The 24,021-nt window shown below is 39.4% G+C and overlaps 1 protein-coding gene across 11 annotated transcripts in view; it reads left to right on the top strand.

The window, feature by feature from the left end:
* The window catches only part of stard13b (StAR related lipid transfer domain containing 13b), a 458,491-nt gene that overhangs the window by 426,703 nt on the left and 7,767 nt on the right, over positions 1 to 24,021 (top strand). For 8 of the 11 annotated variants that reach the window (XM_063054298.1, XM_063054300.1, XM_063054297.1 and 5 more), the window contains 9 exons: positions 298 to 1,670; positions 5,695 to 5,757; positions 7,720 to 7,899; positions 9,811 to 9,970; positions 13,848 to 14,046; positions 15,733 to 15,943; positions 17,721 to 17,835; positions 19,115 to 19,336; positions 22,201 to 22,418. In XM_063054298.1, the coding sequence (XP_062910368.1) occupies positions 298 to 1,670; positions 5,695 to 5,757; positions 7,720 to 7,899; positions 9,811 to 9,970; positions 13,848 to 14,046; positions 15,733 to 15,943; positions 17,721 to 17,835; positions 19,115 to 19,336; positions 22,201 to 22,418 (2,741 nt within the window). The remainder of the gene's footprint in view (positions 1 to 297; positions 1,671 to 5,694; positions 5,758 to 7,719; positions 7,900 to 9,810; positions 9,971 to 13,847; positions 14,047 to 15,732; positions 15,944 to 17,720; positions 17,836 to 19,114; positions 19,337 to 22,200; positions 22,419 to 24,021) is intronic. The other 3 variants (XM_063054299.1, XM_063054306.1, XM_063054305.1) reach the window with 1 other exon arrangement.

Raw genomic sequence — 24,021 nt, 5'->3', positions numbered from 1 at the left:
TATTGATGAGGTCGAGTAATGTAATCTTTATACTGCTTCTTTATGCAAGTTGAATCAGAATCAGGTTTACTATCACCGACTTGTTTTGCGGCAGCAGTACGTTGCAAGGACGTTAAAAAAATTCTGTCTTTAATAGTTATTAGTTTGTTCATTCTTTTGTTTCATAAGACCTTTTTTAATCTTGGTTTCCTGTATGCACAACAACTGAACAAACCTCAGAGAACATGCTTATCTTGCAAAATCTTATTCATTTAATTGATGGAAAAACATAATTGATAATTTGCATTAATATTTCAGAGTGAAGACTCCGATGAAGAAGACTTGTGTGCAATCAGTGACAAATGGACCTTTCAGAGAAGTAGCAAGAGATGGTCAAGACTAGGTGATGTCGATGTACTGTTTCCTAGGCAAGATGGCCGGATATCTACAGGAAGCATGAAACTAAAAAATACAACTAGCAGTGAGAGCGTGCTTACAGATCTTAGTGAACCAGAGGTATCCTCCATTCACAGTGAAAGTAGTGGGGGAAGTGACAACAGGAGCTTGGCTGGTAGAACTGTCGAAACAAACAGTGCAACTGTAGAACACCCGGAAAGTTCTGTACGGAACTCTGTTGAAACCACAGTAATGCCAGACTCTATCTCTTTCCCACAGACCGCGAAAGACCTCACGAACTGCAGCTTTAGTGTGAAAGCTGAGAAGAATGCAAGGGTGAAGGCAAGGAATCTCTTTAAGCGTATGGAAACATTAAGACCAAGAGCTTCTCATAAGTTAAAGGGTTCTATGCGATCTGGTGCTTTGGTTATTAGTTCGCCGGTACTACAACAAGAGCCAGAGTCACTGAGGACAATGCATTGTGTGGATATAGTCAATGAAAATCTTAATAGTCTAGCGAAGGATTCAACCAAGAGTGGATTTTCTTCATCTACTCAGTCTAGTAGTGATAGCCACTCAGAAAACAGTGGTAGTACAGTAAGTACACCATGCTTAAAATCAAGGAAGAGACGCTTTGCCAGCAAGCGGAGTGGCATGTACCTCGAGGATGTCGACATCCTCTCAGGGACAACAATGAAGCAAGTGGCTGACCAAAATCGTAGGAATGAATTTTGTTCCCAAGAAAACCTTGTTGTTCACATTCCAAAGGATCACAAACCAGGAACCTTTCCAAAGGCGCTTTCCATTGAAAGCCTTTCTCCTTCTGACAAATGCAGTCCTGTAAATTGGAGGACTGGGAGCATCTCTCTAGGAAAACAGAAGTGTAGCAAATCCAAGAATTGTTACCCTCGGGGAAGCAGAATCAGTATTTATGACAATGTGCCTGGGTCCCATTTATATGCCAGTACTGGTGATTTAATGGATTTGGAAAAGGAAGATATTTTCCCCCACTTGGATGATATTTTACAGCATGTGAATGGACTACAGCAGATTGTGGACCATTGGTCAAGAAATGTTTTGCCTGAAATACAGGATGATGAACTCTCGGTCTGCGAGCGACAGTTCAACCCATGCAATCACTTGATGCACGACTTTGAAAGACACTCTATGTCGGATGGTCAGATTACTCCCAGTGACCTTGAACGTGATGGGCATTCCCTCAACGAGTCTGAAGCAGTGGGAATGAGAGATCGCAGAGATTCTGGAGTAGGTGCATCTTTAACCAGACCCACCAGGTAACCAAACTGGCCTAAAAAGTGAACAAATGGAAAATAAGTCCCAGTGTAGTGTATGTGTCAGTTAGTTTATTGATTTTTTAGACATGGCATCCACAGGAAAGCAGCTCTGGCTGAAACGAGAGTGGGGCTGTCTCCATTGTTTTGTTCCCTGAAATATTCACTTAATCCCTGCTTCAAAATGGTTACTGGGACCATGTTGCACTTCACTTGCAGCTCATCAAAATGATTCAGACTGCTGGGTGGATCAGGGAGTATAATGTGAAGCAGCTAATGATTCTCCGTCTATTTGAGTTAGTATTGATGGACTTTCTTTATCGGGACTGAGGGCTGGAGTATGTCTCTTGGGAATTGGAGTTTAAAAGACTGAACCACTATTTTCATTTGGATAATTTTGACCTGCAAGAATGATGGTAGAATCATATGGGTTTAGTTAAGCATTTTATTAAAACATCAATGAAGGTAATAATTGATCGCTTCACCTCCACAGTGCTTCATTTGTGACATTAGAATCAAATTCAGTCCCTCAAAGAGGTAAAGTACTAGGTTTCATTTGAACCAAGTTCAGTGGGAGAAGAGATCCGTGGAGTCAGGATTGCTGGTGTTTCCTCAAACAGTAAACTTCAATAGGGAATTAAATTGTGTGGGGTGTAAAAGTTATGTTGCACTTAATGAGTTTAATTGCGTTATAGTTTTATTTCGTAGTATCTTGAAGGTGTCTATACAGTTGATTCTGGTTACTTAGGCCTTCAGTTAATCAAGGCACCACTTATTTTGGACATCTCTTGAAGAATAAAAATTAATTGAGACAGTAGCTGGGATTCCCTTTGTTTATTTGGGCCTCTATGCTGCTTAATTGGGGCAGGTTATAGTTGGCAAACAATTTCTAACTAGCGTCAGTCGTAAGCATGTGTGGCCGTTAGAAACCATGCTTAGAGCATCAGTTGCATGTGTTTTTGTCACAGACATTTGGTGAGAAATAAGCAGCAAGACAATTCTGAACTGTGTTGCTCACTGCTTTTCAAGCGTTCAGGCTTGGAGATGCCAGAAACTGCTAAGATTGGAAATGAAACTCTTTTACTACTTCAACAAGTTAGGAACTATACAGAATTTGAAGGTATCGACAATGATCTTCAATGTTACAATGAAAATGAAGATTTGGAGGGTGCAAATGTTGAAAGCGTTTTATAAAAACTGTCGATTATCTGCACTAGGTGTCTGCATTGATTTTGCAAATTTATGTACTTTGTACAATCAAACAAAAGAACATATCAGTATACACTGGATGAATTCCTCTGTGGATAAGTATTGTGAACTAATGCAGCCTTATAGTACTGTAGTAGTTCAAAGTAAATGTATTGCCATATACAACCCCGAGATTAATTTTCTTGCGGGCATGCTCAGTAAGTCCAATAATCGTAATAATAGTAATGAAGAGGCAGACAACCAGTGTGCAAAAGACGACAAACTGCAAACACAGAAAAACTAGAAATAATAATAATAATAAATAAATAAACAATAAATATCGAGAACGTGAGATGAAGAGTCCTTGAAAGTGAGTCCATAAGTTGTGGAAACCGTTCAATGATGGCGCAAGTGAAGTTGAGTGAATTTATCCCCTCTGGTTCAGAGCCTGATGGTTGAGTGGTAATAGCTGTTCCTGAACCTGGTGGTGAATCCTGAAGCCTCTGTATCACCTTCCTGATGGCAGCAGCGAGAAGAGTGTTTGTCCTGTGTGGTGGGGTTCCTGATGATGGATGCTGCTTTCCTGCATCAACATTTCATGTAGATATGCTCAACGTCTTCACCTGTGATGAATTGGGCCATATCCACTACTCTTTGTAATATTTTCCATGCAAGGGCATTAGTATTTCCACACCAGGGTGTGATGCAGCCAGTCGATATACTCTCCACCATACATCTATAAAAGTTTGTCAAAATGTTCTAATTTGTTCTGTATTTCATTTAAGTACATAATTGTTACCCAGTTTAGATTAGATTATGAGGACACTCAGTCCTCGTTTATTGTCATTTAGAATTGCATGCATTAAAAAATGATACGTTCCTCCAGAATGATACCACAAGAAAACACAGGACAAACCAAGACTAAAACTGACAAAACCACATAATTATAACATATAGTTACAACAGTGCAAAGCAATATGATAATTTGATAAAGAGCAGACCATGAGCACAGTAAAAAAAAGTCTCAAGGTCCCGAAAGCCTCATCATCTCATGCAGGCGTTAGAAGGGAGAAACTCTCCCTGCCATAAACCTCCAAGCGCCACAAACTTGCTGATGCAGCAGCATTGGACTCTGAGTCCGTCCGAAAACTTAGAGCCTCCGACCAGCCCCTCCGACACAGCCTCTCCGAGCACCATCCCCTGCCGAGCGCTTCGACCCCGCCCCGGCCGCCGAGCAACAAGCAAAGCCGAGGACTTGGGGCCTTCCCCTCTGGAGATTCTGGACCACACAGTAGCAGCGACAGTGGAGCAGGCATTTCCGAAGTTTCACCAGATGTTCCTCAGTACTCTCACGTCCGTCTCCATCAAATCAGGATTGTGCACGGCACCCTACTTGACAAGTAACAGAAATAAAAGTTTGTCTTTTTTAAAAAAATATCTTTTTAACTATTTCCATGAAACTTTGGCTAATTGGGTCAAAATGTACTGGTCCTAATGTGTCCCAATTAACCAAAATCCACTGCAATTGGCATAACAAAACGCGAGTGCTCAGAAATTGGATTGTAGTTGTAGATGGTGCTCCTGGTTTGGTGCTAATGTCATAATCAAGTCATTAAAAAATTGCAATGTTGAAACGTTATTACTTTGGGAAATTGTTAACTTCGCTTTCTCCCCTTTAAGAAACATTAAAATTGCTTTCTAGATAGGGCAGCTGTTGCAGTATTTGCTCATTAATCCATGAAAAGTGGGTCAACACACTTAAAACGATCTCTCTCTCTGGGGAGAATGGGGCTCATGGTATCTAAAAATGGTGGTTCTGGTTGGTTGAAATGGCATCATTTTCCTGAGAGAGAACTATCCACCATTAAATAGACCACGATGGTCTAATAGTGTCCTGTGATCAGAGATTGTTCTAAGTCCCTGCAAACTTAGTAGCTGCTGTGTCAAGTCTACAGATTAAAGATACTGTGGGGTAAAGTTACCAGTTCAGGGAAGCAAACTAGCATTTTTTTAAATGGAAATGACAGAGGATGCTTTTCTTGTGTGTAAAATGATGTCCCCAGGGATGGTTACTTTAATTCGTGCATAGTTCACTACTTTCAGCATTATGAACTCCTGATTTCTTTGTGAATTATTCATGACTTTGTCACGTGCACAAAATAGGAAGAAGTGAACTGGTGGGTGTATCATACTAGAAAATATCTGGCCCAGTTTCTAATTTGCTGAAAGGTAGAATTTCAACAGGAAGTAGATACAATCACTTCTAAACAGGAGTAGACTCTATTTATGAATGATTTACATATAAGTAGGCAAAAATAAATCCAATTCTCTTCACATTCAATGAAACTTATTTCAATAAAATAAATCAAATTAGTAATAAAATTCCATACTAGTTTGCTTAAGATACCCAGGTAATTAAAGTTTAGTATTCCACAATTTTTATGTTCCTTTATTATACTTCTGAGGAACACGACATATGTTCAGAAATGAAACTGTTAAATTGAAAGGAGTAGAATTTGTAGGTAACTGAAACCTTGACTAGAAGCGTTGACAAATATGTACAGAGATTCAGCTAATGTTGGAAATCTTGACCAACACGCACAGAATGTTGGAGGTCAGCAAGTCAGGCAGCATCTGTGGAGGGAAATAAACAGTCAGCATTTTGGGCAGAGATCCTTCTTCAGGATTGGCCTAAAGAGTGAACAAGTGAAAAATAAGTCTTAGTGAAGAGTATATGACAATTTCAACCCAAAACGTTGACTGTTTATTCCCCTTGGTAGATGCTGCCTGATTTGCTGAGTTTCTTTGTGTTAACTTTGACAAACTATTCTCTTGCCAGGTTGATATTTGGAGAGTGCAGAATTTCTGTCGAGGAGAAATCCACAACCAGCGTGAATGAAAGGTACCTGCAGACATTTATCTGCAGATGCTATATTTTGTATTTGAAGGGAAATAATTTGTAAAAAACTAATACATGCTCCTGATTTACCAGCTTATTCCTCACAATGGAGTAAATCACCATATTTCTTTTATTGATTTATTGGAGAGTGTTGTCGTCTAAATTTTGGACATTGTTAAACTTGCACCCTCAGCTTGGCTGTTGTTGCAGATCTATTCTTCTTTCCAATTCAAGCTATGGGACAGAATTCAAGGTGAACACCTCATTTCTGTGTCAGTGTACCTGATTACTTTGGAAGTAATGTTGGACTGTATCAGGGCCAAGAACACACAGAAAGAGAAAAGTAATAGGCATTCAGAAAATGCTGGAAGAATTCAACAGGCCAGGCAGCATCTATGGAAAAGAGTACAGTTGATGTTTCAGGCCAACACCCTTAAGCAGGACTGGAGAAAAAAAGATGAGGAGTAGAGTTAAAAGGTTGGGGGGGGGGTGTGGAGAGGAGAGGGAGAAACACAAGGTGATGGATGAAACCGGGAGGGGGAGGGTTGAAGAAAGGAGCTGGGAAGTTGATTGGTGAAAGGGATATAGGGCTGGAGAAGGGGGCATTTATTAGGAGAGGACAGAGGGCCATGGAGGAAAGAAAAGGCGGGAGAAGCACCAGAGGGAGGTGATGGGCATGCAAGGGGAGGGGAGGGGGCCATTACCAGAAGCTCGAGAAACAATGTTCATGCCATCAGTTTAGACGATACCCAGACAAAATACAAGGTGTTGGTTCTCTAACCTGAGTGTGGCCTCATCATGGCAGTAGAGGAGGGCATTAAAATGGAATTAAAATGGGCTGCCACTGGGAGAACCCGCTTCTTCGGGCGGACAGAGCGTAGTTGCTTAGCAAAGCAGTCTCCCAATCTACGTCAGGTCTGACTGATATACAGGAGGCCATACTGGGAGCATCGTATACAGTAGGTGACCCCCAACAGACTCTCAGGTGAAGGGTCACCTCACCTGTAAGGACTGTTTGGGGCCCTGAATGGTAGTGAGGGAGGAGGTGTAGGGGCAGGTGTAGCACTTATTCTGCTTGCAAAGATGTGCCAGGAGGGAGATCAGTGGGGAGGGAAGCATGGACAAAGGAGTTGCCTAGGGAGCAATCCCTGCCTAAAGCAGAAAGTGGATGGGAGGGAAAGAAGTGCCTGGTGGTGGGATCCTGTTGGAGATGGCAGAAGTTCTGGAGAATTATGTGCTGGTTCAACTACACTCTGTCCGTTAAAAAAAGCGGGGTCTTCCAGTGGTCACCCATTTTAATTCCACTTCCCATTCCCATTCTAATATGTCTCTCCATGGCCTTTTCCCTCTGTCACCTTATCTCGTTGCCTGCCCATCGCCTCCCTCTGGTGCTGCTCCACCCTTTTCTTTCCTCCACGGCCTTCAGTCCTCTCCTATTAGATTTGCCCTTCTCCAGCCCTGTATCTATTCACCAATCAACCTCCTAGTTATTTACTTCATCCCTCCTGGTTTCACCTATCACCTTGTGCTTCTCCCTCCCCTCCCCTGCCCCCTCACCTTTTAACTCTACTCCTCATCTTTTTTTTTCCAGTCGTGCTAAAGGGTCTTGGCCCAAAACGGCGGCTGTTTACTCTTTTCCATAGATGCTGCCTGGCCTGCTGAGTTTCTCCAGCATTTTTTGTTTGTTTGTGTGTGTGTGTATATGTTTTACTTGGATTTCCAGCATCTGCAGATTTTTTCTTGTAAGTAATTGACATTCCAATGTTGCAGAACGTGTTACCACTTGTTTATCTTAGCAGAACCAGATGTTTCAATGCCACATTAAGAGTTCTACTCCAGATGCCATGCCAAAGTAATATTTCTTTAATCATTCCTAAGCTGCTGCTTTTATAGTTAATAATTAGACTTTTCAATTCAATCCAGTTTCTAAATCTCACACATTGTCTGGTTTAATATTTTTCACAGGCGTCAAAAGTTGCGATGGCACAGTTTTCAGATCTCACATCGACTTAGCTTCAGCTTAGCTTCACTGCAGATCAGCAACCAGTCGGCAGCTCAGCTCAATCTACTGCAGAAGTTCTCTCTCCTTCGCCTCACTGCCATAATGGAGAAATATTCCATGTCTAACAAACATGGCTGGACCTGGTAAGAAACAGCAGAGGAAGTGATTTTGGCTAGGGGGTTGGGGGGGAGAGAAAAATTAAATTTTATTCAGACTTTAAGCATCTGCAGTTTTTTGATTTTCATCCGTTGTCTGAAGTAAGTTTTTAGCTGCAGCCTTGGCCTCTCCTCAATGTAGTATGGTCTAAGGTCTAAATTCTGTGCCACATTGTGCACAGGGGAGTACAGGGGTGTGCTCCTGAGATTAGTCTGCATTTGTCTGAGTGCCTAGTTTGGTGGTGGATATTTGTACCTGAATGAAGGGAATTAAAGCAATCAAAATTAATTTCACAGTACACCTATCCTACAGAAAGATCTTCATAAAATGAAAGGAAAAGAAAGCAGTAATAAAAGTTAAACTAATTGGAAACTATTTATTAGTCAAACCTGGGATAGTAACTCTGATCTTAGAAATAAGAGGGTTGTGTTTAAGATTCGGTTGTGGAGTGGAACCTGGGCAAATATCATCTATATTTGAAAACTGATTGTTAGTTGTGATCAGTAGCATCATGTGCCATACAGCTGCTTTGGGAAATTGTATTTTAATCTTCTGTGCAAGTGATGCACAGAAACTACGAAACATGCAGCAATTACTTTCTCTTCCTGCTGACACTATTTTCAGAAAGTCTGCTTTGTGTGTGCAAAACCTGACAGTATCAGAAAGAATAGATTGATGTGCATCTGGGTCTAGCTTTGATATTTGGAGTGTATTCCAGTTAAAAAGCATTAGCTATTCATCTGTCTAATTTCTAATGCAAAATTGTAGTAATTACTGAAGAGATATTAAATGGCATTTCAACACTATATTGACCATCTGGCACATACAACAAAGTTGATATCATTGCAGCAATCAATAAGTGTCCCTTTTTATTTTGGAAAAAATCACTTAAGAACAATAAAGAAACTTTTATGCTTATTAGGGCATGGGGAATCTAATGATGGTGATTGTGTTGAATTCTAACTATACCTTTACTTTACCCTGGACTTGGAACATACTTAGTGTTGCAGTGGATTCCCTAAATTGAACTAACCATTGTGCACACAATGTTTCTAAGATTTCCAACATGCTTTTTAAACATACTGTTGCCACATTAACCATGTGCCAAGGCTTTTTAAGGTAACAGTGACCCAACTTGTTAATGACTATCGAACGTAACTGCTAGATTTCAAGAGTTATAGAGTATTTATGTATGTACAGCAGTGAGGGCATAGAGCTAGGCAGTTCAGATGTAGTGTCAGGAAGTAAGCATTTCTTCACACATTGTGAAAATCTGCAACTCCCTCCTCAGCAAACTGGGAATTAGAGGTTTTTATATAGGTGAGGGAATTAAAGTTACAGAAGGAAGGAGCGTAAATGCAATTAAGATGCAGATCAGGCATGATGTAATTGAATGGAACAACCAGGCTGAAGGGCTGAAGTCCTGTTCCTGTTTTTATGTGAGCAACCATTTATGCTATGGATTTGTGCCAGCACAATAATGGACTGGCACATATTTATCAATCAACTGTTTTGTTACTCTTTTTATTTTGGAATTTTTTAATAACATTTTTGTTTCCATGAATGTGCAGTCTGATAAATGTTTTGTGATTGGTAATAACAATCTGGTGCTGAATTAGCAATGGAATTTTACACACAGTGCACTTCTGAATTAAGCACTTACAAAGTATTTTAGGTATCCTTGACAACCACAATTGGCTAGGAAATGTGTTAAACAAAATGAAATTGTGCGTTCATTATACTTAATGGAAATGGCTTAGTTTGACGTTGGTTTTAAAAACAACTTCAAAGTTGTACATTGTCTTTTTTGTGTGAACCTTGCACTGTAAAAGATGTTGTGTTAGTACTTAGGGCAGCCACATTCTCCTTGTCGAGTAATATGCAATGATTTCTTGCAGGTCTGTGCCAAAATTTATGAAGAGGGTGAAAGTGCCGGACTACAAGGACAAGAACGTCTTTGGTGTGCCTTTGATAGTTCATGTACAGAGAACAGGACAACCTCTGCCTCAGAGCATTCAGCAAGCTATGCGCTATCTCAGGAGCCAATGTCTAGATCAGGTATGTGACTTAGTACAATGAAACAGATTAGATCATAGTCCTTTTATCAATGACAAGGGTGATTTTAATTAATCGTCACATTTCACTGGTTTGTACATTGTAATTTATAACTTGTCCGACTTTAAAGGAGTTGATTTTTATGCAAATATAAATTTTCACATATTTTACTAATTGCAAAGATAGCTTGAATTTTTCCTCCAGTTTGGAATTAAAATAACAGTGAAACTTGCATGCATAAATGTGAATGTTAGTTTATCTAAAAGAGCATTTAGCAATGAGTAATTAGAAAATGTTTAAGGATCAAAAGATTTGAGTTTTTAGACATATCCTTTAGAAGTATCTGTGCTAAATATGTTGAACATTAAATGTAATATTCTCTTTAGATGACTCAGAGGATGTTTTGTAAAGCCAATATTGTCAGATAAATCAGACCCAGTGGCCCACTTATGCATGATACAAGAACTTAAAGTTAGCTAAGAAGATTGATGTAGGCAGCACAGTATCTTTCTTGACTTTCATAAAGTGCTGCTTGGTGGGCTAGTGCAGAGGATTAAGATACATGTGACCAAAGGCTGGCTGGCTAATTGGATTCAAAACTGGCTTGGTGATGGAGGCAGAGGTTGTTTCTCTCATTGGAAATATGCAACCAGTAGTCTGTTGCAAGGATTGATGCTACAACCAAGATTGTTTGTGATATGTATTAAAAAGATAAATGTGACTGTAGGAGAGATGATCAGCTGATTTTCAGATGACATGAAAATTGGTGGTTATGTAGATAGTGAGGAAGATTGCCTAAAGCTACAACAGAATATGATTCAGATGCAAAGTTGAGTGAAGCTTTAGAAGATAGAATCTAAACTTGATAAGTGTGAGCTGATGTATTTTGGAAATCAAATAGTGGTAGGATGTAGATAATAAATGGAAGGATTCTAAGGAATGTTGAAGAACAGATTGACTTTGGGGTTCATCTTTGTAGTTTCCTGAAAGTGTTCACACAGTGATGAAGAAGGTGTGTGGCATGTTTGCATTCATAGGTTAGGGCACAGAATATAAGAGGTGGGATTGGTTGGACAACACCTGATCTATTGTGTGCTGTTCTCATCACTGTCCTAATATGGGCAAATGTTAGTGTAGATGGATGACTGTATATCTTTTTCTGTATAATTTGAGTGCTGTATAACTCTTTTCTCTACTTAATATTCTGATACTTTTAAAAATTCAGTTTGCTTTGAACATTGTGCATTGTGGAAGTCTCATATTCATGGTCATTTTCAGATGAAGTATTCAATATTTTATGAAGACTGGTAACGCTACTGATGGAAGGTATTGGCAATATTGTTGTCAAGTGACACTTACTTTACCAGTTACCTTTTCAACAATGCCCCGTTTATAACATAGAAGCATAGAAAACCTACAGCACAATACAGGCCCTTCAGCCCACAATGCTGTGCTGAAGATATACTTACTTTAGAAATTACATAGAGTTACCCATTGCCCTTTTTGTTTTTCTAAGCTCCATGTACCTATCCATGAGTCTCTTAAGAGACCCTATCGTATCCGCCTCCCCCACTGTTGCCGGCAGCCCATTCCATGCACTCACCACTTGCTGCGTAAAAAAAAAATTACCCCTGACATCTCCTCTGTACCTACTTCCAAGCACCTTAAAACTGTGCCCTCTTGTGTTAGCCATTTTAGCCCTGGGGAAAAAGCCTCTGACTATCAATACCTCCCATCATCTTATACACTTTTTAGGTTGCACTCGATGGCAGATTCATATCTGCCTTGGTTTAAATGTTATCTAAAGAGCTGCACTCTGGAGTTAAGGCTTAAGTACTGTCCCTGACACCAGTGCATCATTTGGCCCGACAGCCCGGCCTGATGCTCGGGAGCATTATCATAGCCATGTCCATCACCATCAACATTTTGGGGTTCAACACTGACCAGAAACTCAACTGGACCAGCCACATATAATCTGTGACTGAAAGAGTTGGCGGGGTATATAGCAGTGACTGACTCACCAGCTGACGCTTCAGGGCATTTTTGTATTTTCAAGGCACAAGGTAGGAGTGTTCTTCAGTCACCTGGAAGAATGCTGCTCCAATAAATGCCAAGAAGTTTCATCACCATCCAAGAGAAAGCAAGCTGCTTAACTGGCACTCAGTTCACTATCCTGAACTCTCATTATTCTACCACTGGTGTACAAAAAGCACCATGTACAATATATGCTGCAGTTACTCACTTAAGCTAAATTGAATTGACTTTATTTCATACATCCTTCACATACATGAAGAGTAAAAACAATTACGTTTTGTCTCCGTCTAAATGTGCAATCATAGTAATTTATAGTAAATAGAACAGTCAGTGTAACATAGAACTATACTCAAATCAGCATGAGTTAATCAGTCTGTTGGCCTGGTGAAAGAAGCTGTCCCAGAGCCTGTTGGTCCTGGCTTTTATGCTGCAGTACTGTTTCCCAGATGTTAGCAGCTGGAATAGATTGTGGTTGGGGTGACTCGGGTCCTACAATTGCGGGAGGTACAGTTTCCATACCAGGCAGTGATGCTGTCAATTGTACCCCCGTAGAAAGTTCTTAGGATTTGGAGGCCCATACTAAACTTTCTCAACCAACTGAGGTGAAAGCCACACAGCTGGTGTGTACAGACCATGTGAGGTCCTCAGTGATGTGGATGCCGAGGAACTCGAAGCTGTTTACTCTCAACCCCAGATCCATTGATGTCAATAGGGGTTATCCCATCTCCATTCCTCCTGTAATCCACAACCAGCTCCTTTGTTTTTGCAACATTGATGGAGAGGTTGTTTTCTTGACACCGCTGTGTCAGAGAGATGACATTTTCCCTGTAGGCCACCTCGTTATTGTTTGAGAGTAGGCCAATCAATGTAGTGTCGTCAGCAAATTTAATTAGCAGATTAGAGCTGTGGGTGGCGACACAATCATGGGTATATCGGGAGTAAAGGAGGGGATTTAGCACAGTCCTGAGGGTCTCCTATGTTGAGAGTCAGAGGGATGGAGGTGAGGGAGCCCACTCTTACCACCTGCTGGCGATCTGACAAAGTCCAGGATGCAGCTGCACAAGGCACAGTCAAGGCCCAGGTCTCTGAGCTTCCTGATTGCTCCTCCAAAACCTATAACCTTTGCCAAGGTGGACAAGGACAACAGGCTGAAGGGAACAACACCACTGCAGGTTGCCTTCCATGTCATGCACTTTCTTGGCATCAGTGACCATATCATTATTGGATCTAATTCCTGGAATTTGTATCCAACAACACCAATGAAACATGAAACATCCTTACTGGAAGGACTGTGACAGTTCAAGAAGTTGGCTCACTGCCACTTTCTCAGGGACAATTACAGATGGGTGTCAAATGCTGGCCTTCTTCACGTCCCAAGTCGTTAAAATGACTGAATAACCAAAGTTTGCTTTAGTTGGCGAGCTGGATTGCTCAAAGCAATGTTGGTCCACACCCATAATGAAGACTTTATCCTTCTTCCATTCAGCAGGGGGAGGCTACGTAGTTGGTCACCGAAGGAAAAGTGTTCTTTCATTAAAATGAAGAGGATTTTTCATTTTGAAGACTGGCAATATTTATGTATTTTGTCATATCAGAATTTATTTATTTGTATTAACATAATTCCATTGTTGCTGTTTCAAACTTGTCAATTTACACAAACGTGTTACATTTTTCTAACTTGAAGGTATGTTTGAATTTCCAGAGAACAGATCCATTAGATGGAGAATGTGGAGTTTCTACATGGATTTCATAATTAATTACATGACTTTGTATTAGTTTAATGTTTCACAGAAGATCAGCAGGGATTTTTCATTACCTGCAATCTCATGTGTTCATGTCCTTCTAGGTGGGTCTCTTTAGGAAGTCTGGAGCCAAATCTCGAATTCAGGCACTTCGACAGATGAATGAAGCTTCTCCAGATAATGTTAGTTATGAAGATCAGTGCCCATATGATGTAGCGGATATGCTGAAGCAGTTCTTTCGGGATCTTCCTGATCCTCTCCTGACCAGCAAGCTAGGAGAAACCTTTCTTCATATCTATCAATGTAAGCACCCCATTAACCATCATGCATTGTGATTGTGATAGATAATCAATACAGTATTTATCGCCTTCGTCTAATGGCTGGAGCTTAAATATTGTTTAATCTTTTGTAATGAGTCCAATGTATTTGTTGAGGAATAGAATAATTAACAATGATAAATAAATAAACCATCCAATTGTGCATAGAACGTGTTAGCTGATTTGAAAACTTTTCACAAAGACTAAATCAAATGGATTTGGAATTAATCTGTTTTTATTTCTATTCTAATATTAAAAAAAAATGAAAGTGACTTTCTTAAAGATTTCTTCCAAATGACTGGGTTGAGATGTACCCATTGTACATGTTAAATGTTGATGATTTTAACTTCAATCTGAGAATTGATGGAAATTACACTGAATGTACTGGACATTTACAGGTCACTTGCCATGTTTGATTCATGTGTTTATATTCCACATGAGAATCCATCTTATCTCTCCACCTAACGCTATTCATATAGCCTACTCCTTGTATATGAGCAGTTGCTGATCCTTCTGCATAGAACCAGTAGCCTGGTTCATCCCGACTGCATGCATGTTCTCCCCGTGACTGTATAGGTTTTCCATGGGTGCTTTCTATTGTGTTAAAAGATTAACTGGCTTTTGTAATTTTCGCAGAGGATAGGGTTGGGGGCAGGAAAATATTAAGGGAGAGTTGTTGGATAAGCAACAGAGTATGAGTATAAATGACAGTATAAGTGAGAAAATGGGGCTCTTGAAGGGCCTAATGGCCTCTTTTTGTGCTGTAAGAGAAAAAAAGATGAGGTGTGCTTATCTAAGGTCCTCATCTTCACCTAATGGTTAAGACTACAGACAGTGCCGGTAATCACTAGCTATTAGTGTCAGTGAAGCAAAAAATAAGGGGATACTTGGAAACCAAGAAAAGAAAATGATGGTTAGATAAATGTGCTCTCACCAGGGATGATGAGATGAAATAGTAGAAAATATATAAGCAGAAAATTCAGAGAAGAAGGGAGAAGTGAAGGGATGGGGTGTTGACCTAGCAATCATTTTGATGTACTCTTCCTTCCAGCCAACTCTCTCCATTGCCCTGCACAGAAATAGGAATTCAGACAGTGAAATGATAAACTAGTCAAGAATCAAAGTTAACCATCGTGAGTGCACAAGTGATGGGAATAATAATTGTCAGAATTACAGTTTTCACCCTTTTGGAGATCAGGATGTGTTTATTAAATTGCAACTTATTGATTCCTTTTGAATACGTTTTACCCAGACTCTGAAGTGTGCTAATTTTTACTGAGAGTTGGTCAAGTGGTCACTTCTCTGGAACAGTGTGGTGAAATTTTACATCACCATCTCTGCTTCCAGCCACTGAATGCCAGTCAACAAAGCTCTCTGTACCCACTTCATCCTGATCTCCAAAAGTGAAGAATGTACTATCATGTGTAATATCAGGGAGATAACAGACCTGCAGCCATTGTAGAGGTAGCAGGGGATTTGTAACTAATCAAACACTGCCTACAAAACCTGTCCATCAATTTAATGTAATCGTTTCATGAAAAGGTTAACTCCGGATTTAGCAAGATTGAGGCAATCCATTAATCTCTGTGCTTTTATAAGTGTGCTGTAAAGTAGATGGTAATTTCATATTTTAAGTGTTCTCTATCAATGACTTTTGGCCTCTGATTTACAGATGTACCCAAAGAGCAACGTTTGCAGGCAGTGCAGGCAGCCAGCATGCTGATGTCAGATGAAAATCGTGAGGTCCTGCAAACACTACTTTGTTTCCTTAGTGACGTGACTTCCGTAACAGAAAATCAAATGACTGCCATGAACCTTGCTGTCTGCCTTGCACCTTCCCTCTTCCACCTGAACTTGATTAAGAAAGGATCCTCCTCACCAAGGTAGGTCTCTTGCATCCTAGATTAGATATAACAAGCAAAATCGAATTTAGGTATTCTGACCCCTCTGGTGTGCTGTGGTAAATACAGCATTTGAAAGAGGGTCTGGGTATTTTTTCATGCAGTGCAATATTTTTTGTGAACTACACAGAGCAATTACCACAGGTAGCTATTAAGATAGAAATGATCAAAAATCTGACCAGGTCCTTTTGTTCAGGGATCACAGGGTCTCTAACCCTGGCCTGTGTTTTTCATATGCATGATGAGTTTGACGTGGAGGTCACCAGGCACCGTGCAATAATGTAAAATAAGATGCAATGATGTTTTGGTGCCACTTGTACATAATTCATTACGCACGCATTGCTTGCAAGCAGTATGAGTCATGCACATAGAAGCAGGCCAACAACTGAAGCTTGTTTCAGCATTGTTTGGCAGCAAAATCTAACACACAGATTTTCTGGCAGGTAAACCTAGAGTAGTTGCACTCACCCCCAATGTTCTCTGAACTTTTGCCTATTTCCCGCATTCATAGATCTCCACCAATTGTATATTAATCTTCAATACCTATGTTTGTACTTCCGTGACTTGTGATAGGAACCTCTCTGTATTGACAGTGCTAGTAAAGGAAAGGCCTTTGTGCCCATCTGTGATGTGCTGGAGATTGTAAGAACTTTGAGGCCATGTGGTTAATTATTTAATTTAAACAAGCTTGTACCGTGCCCTGTGCTGACTCAATTTTGATTATGCTACATGTATACGTGCTTGCTTTTTAAACAAGAAAACAAAAAACCTGAACTAATTAGGATCTGTGATGCACAATGCACAGGTAATGTATCTGTGGCTATAATTCTGCTAAAAGTAAACCAAGCTAATTATACAACTGTGTTCTCTGTAATGTTATTTCTCCATGTTTTTAAAATTTTCAATAATTTTTCTTCAAAAAGCATGATCATTTCAATCTTAATGGTTACCTGTGGCAAAGTATTCGTTTTTCAGAAATGAATTGCCTGAAGCTCCTATTATTTCTCAGTATCCCCCTACTTATGAATTGAGAGCTCCAAATCCAAACTCTCAACTCATTTTCTGTTTAAAATCGTGAACATTAGTAAAATGATTGGCTTGAGCAATTGAATCATTAATGTATACTGTGGATCTCTTAATTTCCAGAAGTTATTAATACATGAAAGAAAATTAATTAAAAACAAAGCCTGAAACAGCTGTTGCTTTATTTCTTGATGTTCTGCATTGATTAAAATGATTGCATGTTCAATATCTATGTATATGGAAATATCAAATGTAAAACTACAAATTTCTATGGAGGCATGCATCAAGCTGTTATAAGGAAATGTTCTGGAAATTCATGCAATTAACATTTGGAGATTAGAGCTACATTTCATGCCAAACTAATTTTCTTGGGAAGCTTTGCCCATTTTTTTTATTCCTTTGACAATCCAAATAAGCAGGTTAGAGGAAAATGCTTATCAGAGTAAATTAACATAATCTAATGGAGCTAATAGCCTTGAGTTGGGATCTTGATAATTTATTTTATGGCCTGGGATATAAAATAGCATTGTCATCTTCATGCCTTGAACAAAATTGAAGACCTAACACATTCTCCACAATTAGCTAATGAGCATGTCTTAGTAGGGGCTGTCTGGGTTACTTATCAAATGAAAAGCAGAAACCTCATAATGGGAAACAATATTTTAAGTGTTCTTTGTGTCTCATCTTTTCAGTATATCATTGATTGTTAGCAATTTTTTCTCTTTAATTGCAATAGGGTAATGCATCGTAAGTATGCAACAGGAAAACCTGATCAGAAAGATTTGAATGAAAATTTGGCAGCGACTCAGGGGTTGGCACAGATGATCACAGACTGCAACAAAATTTTCCAGGTGAGTCAGAGTTAGTGTACCTAAAATGAGGACTATTAGATGTGTGACAGTTTAGGGAATATATTTTGATAATTGTATCATTGCATGACCATGATTCACACAAAAGTGATGAAGTATAACATAGCGCAAGTATTCATAATACTTTAATTGGTTTATCTCAGCCAGTGGGCTTGAGCTCTCTGAGCCGGTGACAATGCAATGGATTTTAAGTGCCTATTGGCAAGATCTTGTAAGTAAGAAAGCTAGAAAAGATTATAGTGTATAGAATTAGAGGAATTTTTAGAAATAAATAGAAATGTAGATTTTTTTGTAATCTGAAAGAGAGCAGAGGGGCTTAGGGTATCATTATCACAAAGCTCATCAGGGCCTCTCCTTCCTCAGGAGGCTAGAAAAAATTCGTGTATCCCCATTGATCCTTACCAATTTTAATTGATGCACCATAAAAAGCATCCTATTAGGATGCATCTCAGCTTGGTAAGGCAACAACTCTGCCTGTGATGGTGGGAAACTGAAGAGAGTTGTGGATACAGTTCAACACACCCTGCAAACCATCCTCTCCTCCATGGGCTCTGCAGTGGTACTGCCTCAGTAAAGCAACCAGCATCCCATCCACCCCAGACATTCTTTCCCCTTCTATCAGGTAGAAGATACAAAAGCCTGAAAGCACAAACCAGACTCAGGGACGGCTTCTATCCCTCTGTTATAAGATTATTGAATTGTTCCCTATTATGATAAGATGTGCTCTTGACCTCACAACCTATCTTGTTCTGAACTTTTTGAAGTCTAAGGGCTGTGTCCTCCCGAAACGTCAACTATAGATTATTTCCACAGATGCTGCCTGACCTGCTGAAATCCTCCAACATTTTGTGTGTTGCTTGGATTTCCAACATCTGCAGATTTTCTCTTGTTAATGAACTTGCACCTTATTGTCTGCCTATGCTGCACTTTCTCTGTGGCCGTTACACTATTCTGCAAAGTGCTGTTGTTTTAAATGTTATTGTACTAAACTGGCAATGAATTGATCTGTGTGATATGCAAGAATTTTTTTACTATACTTCAGTACATGTGACAACAATAAATCAATTTTCCAGTAGACAAATAATTGAATGTTATTTCTTGGATTCAATAAGCAACTATTGCAAGATGATGTGATCACAAGGATGTCCTTACCCTCTGGTTTAAGAATAATGAGAGCTGATCTCATTTATACAACCTTTGACAGTGAATCTACTGTGGGTGAAAATCATTTTTATCCAGTTATCTATCTTTTTTGGATTAGATTCCTCAAGATATGATGACACAATCTCGAAACTCCTACATTGAAGCTGACGCCCATCCTTTGACACTTGAGGAGCTTGGGAAGCAATTAGAAGATGAGGGAGCAAACTATCAGACGTACCTGGAGAATCTCATGCAGAACCTTCAGAAAGAAGCCAGGGAGAAGTTTAAGGGCTGGGTTTCATGTCCATGCCCTGATAACATTGAACTTGCTTATAAAAAGGTATATTTGTACATAAACTTCAAGTGAACTGAAGTATTTTTGCTATTGAATAAAGGCTTTTAGATATCATTTAATGATTTGTATAATTCAGTTTGGACCATGTTACTGAAATATTCATTTATATCTTTTCTATCTGTTTTTTTTCACTGCCGATAAAAGTGATATTTTATATTAGTTCAAAAAATTAGAAATGTGAAAATACTGTTATCAATAGAAGTGAATCACTTTTGAAGGTCGAATACAGGGTTAATGGCATGATTCTTGGAGTGGAACAGAGAGATCTTGGGGTTCACGTCCACAGATATCTCAAAGTTTCCGTGCAAATTGGCAGGGTAGTTAAGAAGATCTATGATGTGTTCACCTTCATTAATCGGGGGATTAAGTTCAAGAGCCATGAAGAAATGTTGCAGCTCTATAAAACCCTAGTTAGAGCACACTTGGAATGTTGTGGGCAGTGTGGTTATCTCATTATGGGAAGGATGTAGAAGCATCAGAGAGGGTGCAGAGGAGATTTACCAGGATGCTGCCTGGATTAAAGAGCATGTCCTATGAGGATAGGTTGAGTGAGCTCTTTAGATCGAAGGAGGATGAGAAGTGACTGGATAGAGGTATACAGAATCATGGGTTATTGAGAGAAGGAAGGGACATGATTGCTGGAGCCTTGACAGATATCTTTGTGTCCTCTTTAGCCGCAGGTGAAATCCCAGGCAATTGGAGAATAGCCTTTGCTGTTCCTCTGTTTAAGAGGTACAGTAGAGAGAAATGAGGAAATTATAGGCTGGTGAGCCTTACATCGGTGGCACAGAAATTATTGAAGAGGATTCTTAGGGAAAGGTTTTATCTGCTTCTGGAAAAGCAGAGACTCATTTAGAATAGGCAGCATAGCTTTATGTGGATGAGGTCATATCTGACAAGCTTAATTGGGGCTTCTGTTATTTTTAGTATACTGTATATCAATGATTTGGATATAAAATATGGGTGGCTAATTAGTGAGCTTGCAAATGACATAAAATGTACAGATTTGTGGTAGTGAGAAAGGTTGTCAAAGAATATAGACCAGTTGGAAATAAGGGCAGAGAAATGGCATGTAGAATTTAATGTGGAGAACAGTGTAATATTCCACATTGGAAGGTCAGATGTAAAAGAAACGTAACTGGTAGGACCCTGAGGAGAATTGATGTGCAGAGGGATTTTGGGGTGTAAGTGCATGGCTCCCTAAAAGTGGCAACACCAGTAAATAAGGTGATATAGAGGACATATGGCATACTTGCCTTCATTGGTCAAGATCCTGAATATATAAGTGTGTAAGTCATATTGCAGCTTTATCAAACTTTGGTTAGGCTACATTGAGAGTGTTATGTGTAATTCTGGCCACTGCATTACGGGAAAGATGTGGGGTCTTTGAAGAGGGTGTGGAAATGGCAGCTTTCTGGTGAACCTGGTTTAGAGTATTAGCTATAAGGAAAGATTAGACAAACTTAGGTTGTTTAGCCTAGAATGTTGGAGACTGGAGAAAACTGATAGAAGTATATACAATTAAGAGGGGCATAGACAGGTTAACCTTTTCCCAGGGTGGAAGTGTCAAATGCTAGGGTACACAGCATTAACGTAACAAGGCAATAGTTTAAAGGAGATGTGCAAGGCTTGTTTTCTTACATAGATAGTAGTTGGTTTAAGAGGCATTTAGAGGTAATAGAAAGATACAGACATTGTGAACTGAAGCACCTGTTCCTGTACTGTTCTATGTTCTGCAAGGAGGACTGATGATGGAGGAGAAGGGAAACCAACTCTGTGAGAAGGAGACAGTACTGAAATAAATTTGCACCTCATGGATTTTCTAATAGTCTGTTTGGGGAAAAAAACCACGAGATTAGCTTACATATAATTTCATTAGTCATGGGCAATCATTGGTAAAGGAAAGGTAAGAAGATGGGTACAAAATAACTTATAAAGTAGGGAGATGCTAAATAAGCAAGCACTTAAGTATATCCTTTGAATTCATAAAGGCCTACAGAACGTGCTGGAAATCCACAACAAATCAGTATTTTAGTAGAGGATAGGAAGAATATTTTAGGTGTAGACACTTTTTCATTTTGCATGCAGTGCTGCTGCTATTTAGTGTCTCCAAGGTGAAGTATGCATTTACGTGACATGATGAGTAGGCTGTTACTTTGTGGTATACATGTCGAAATAACAGTTGACAAATTTGGTTGCAAAAGCTTCCTCATGATAGTAAAAAGCTGATTAATACAACAGTTTTTATGAAAAGGAGAAACAGAAAATGCAGGTCAATTATCATTTGTAGTCTTTTGCAAGTGACTCCAGTACCACTGGAAGTATTATGACCCTTTCACTTTGCAGAACTTAACTGATGTTTTTATTTCCAACAACGTTTGCATTTCTGCTGTCAGGCCTAAACTGTTTTAGAATTTGTGTAATATTGAGATACAAAGGATTTAAATGTTCGTTGTAGAGACAGTTGTAAGGAAGTGGAAAATCTCTAATCAAGCTATTTCTTTAGAAACGTTAGTTAAGATATCAGATGAAGCCAAATATTGGCTCTGACTCTAGATAGCTCATCAGCTTTTCTCCGAACAGTGCCATAGATTGTTCGGATTTTCTTGAGACAATTCAATGCTTAGCCCAGATAGGGCATCACTACTTTAATGCACAACCAAGAGTTGGCCTGAATTTTGAGCCAAAGAGTCTGGTGTGTTTCTTGGCACAAGTTCTCTGACTTGGAATCGAGGGTATTAACAACTAAAATAGTAGAAGACAACTCAGATTATATATTGGAATAGGTTGTTTCTTCCCTGCCCCAGTATGCATCATAGTAAAGCTTGATGCTCTTCCTTTTGATGTAGGTTGGTGATGGTCACCCACTCCGCCTGTGGAAGGTGTCCATTGAAGTGGAGGCTCCACCTGCTGTAGTGCTAAATCGGGTACTACGAGAACGACACCTGTGGGATGATGATCTTCTCCAGTGGAAAATCATAGAAGCTCTAGATAAGCAGACAGAAGTCTTCCAATATGTCTTGAACAGCATGGCTCCTCATCCTAGCAGGGACTTTGTCATTCTGAGGTGATATTTTAATTTAAGTGCACCATATGCTAGAAGTTGGTTCCAGAAGATGGGTTATTTATCACTTATCTATCACCATTGTTTTAAGTACCTCAGACTGGGTTCCTCAATCTATCCTCACTCCAAATATTTATGAACTGATGTGACATTTTTCGGTGGCATTCTCATTATTATCTATTCCACAACTATTACTGATATTTGATGTCAACTAATGTTTTGGCTTCCAAAAGTTTTGACTTGTGTCTGTTGAGACTCCCCATGAATAACTGAAGTACATTTCTAGGAGCTGTACTTTGCTTTCCTTTGGAGAGTTACTTTAAGTAGATATACATTCTATAGATGTACATTGATGCAGTATTTAGTTGTTGAATTTTTCCAATACACCAAGTTATAACCCAAAAGATTCAGTGGTCCTGGAAAGGATTTCTTTAACGGGTGTGTCGGTATGATTAAGTGTGCGTAGATTTATTTGAAGCATTTACTGACATTTTGGAGCAAGGGGCCAATGCTGTCCACAAAGATTCTTTGGAAAGGCTTCCTATGTCAATGCGACTTGGCTGCTTGGCTCTACCTGTGTGACATCCCACAGCTGTGATGCCAGTAAGCAACTCTGAGGTTATTGAGCAGCTGATTAGATGGAAACATTCACATTAGTTGAAAAACAGGAAGTAAAGAACACTTTTTAAGGGATTTCTAAAACTGAAGTGAAGATTAGGGCTTAGACGTAGATTACACTGTTAACAGTAACATTTGTGAATTTAACAATGAAAATTACCATTTGGTTTTAAAAATGTAGATTTTTTCAGATGTCATTCTGAGGAATGGCACTTCACTTTTTCAAGGCCAGAAGGTTATTTAGCAGTAATTATGTCTCAGAATGGCAGCAAGCACAGTTACTCTTCATTCAACAAGCTTGTGCATTTGAATGGCTTTACTGAATGAAGACAAAGAAAGATGTTTGGGTGAACATTTGAGCCATCCAAAATTATATATTTTTTGTTGAGTGTGCAAATGCATTCTTTGTGGGTGCATTCTGTGGAGGAATGGGCAGCAATTTCCAATATTGGTGTTCGCTTATGCATGTATGGATGGCAGTAGTAGTAAAGACACGGATCACTAAAATTTCCACTGCCTTCCAACTTCAAACTTCAGCCAGTAATGGAGAAAAAACAACTCACATCTTCACCGGAGAAGTGTCATGACAACAGCAGGCTCTGGAGCCAAATGTTTTTTTTAAAAGTTTCAATAATTAAAATGCCACAGTTGTAGATCAAATCAACTGTATTTTCTGCCTTCAGCTATAAAAATATGTGTGTCTTAAAGTGATGGAATGTCTACTTCCATCTACTTTTTGACAGCGTTAAGGGACAAGAATTTTAGGAAAATGATACTGGATTCAGCTAAGTTTTGTTGCAAAATGTTTGAGTTGGTGACAAAAATGCAAATAATCCAATGATGCACACTGCTTGTGGAAAAACAATAAGTGCGCCATTACTAATTAGCTTTGGTTGAAGTCAATTTCACACACATCGGTAAGAAGCCATCAGCAGTCAACAAGAGTTGTTCATAACACTAAAATACTGAGGCATAAAACATTATTTAA

The sequence above is a fragment of the Mobula hypostoma genome, chromosome 7 (genome assembly GCF_963921235.1).
Source record: "Mobula hypostoma chromosome 7, sMobHyp1.1, whole genome shotgun sequence".
Taxonomy (NCBI): Eukaryota; Metazoa; Chordata; class Chondrichthyes; order Myliobatiformes; family Myliobatidae; genus Mobula; species Mobula hypostoma.
The sequence above is the reverse complement of the archived record's forward strand: the minus strand, read 5'-3'. Positions and strand labels throughout refer to the sequence as shown.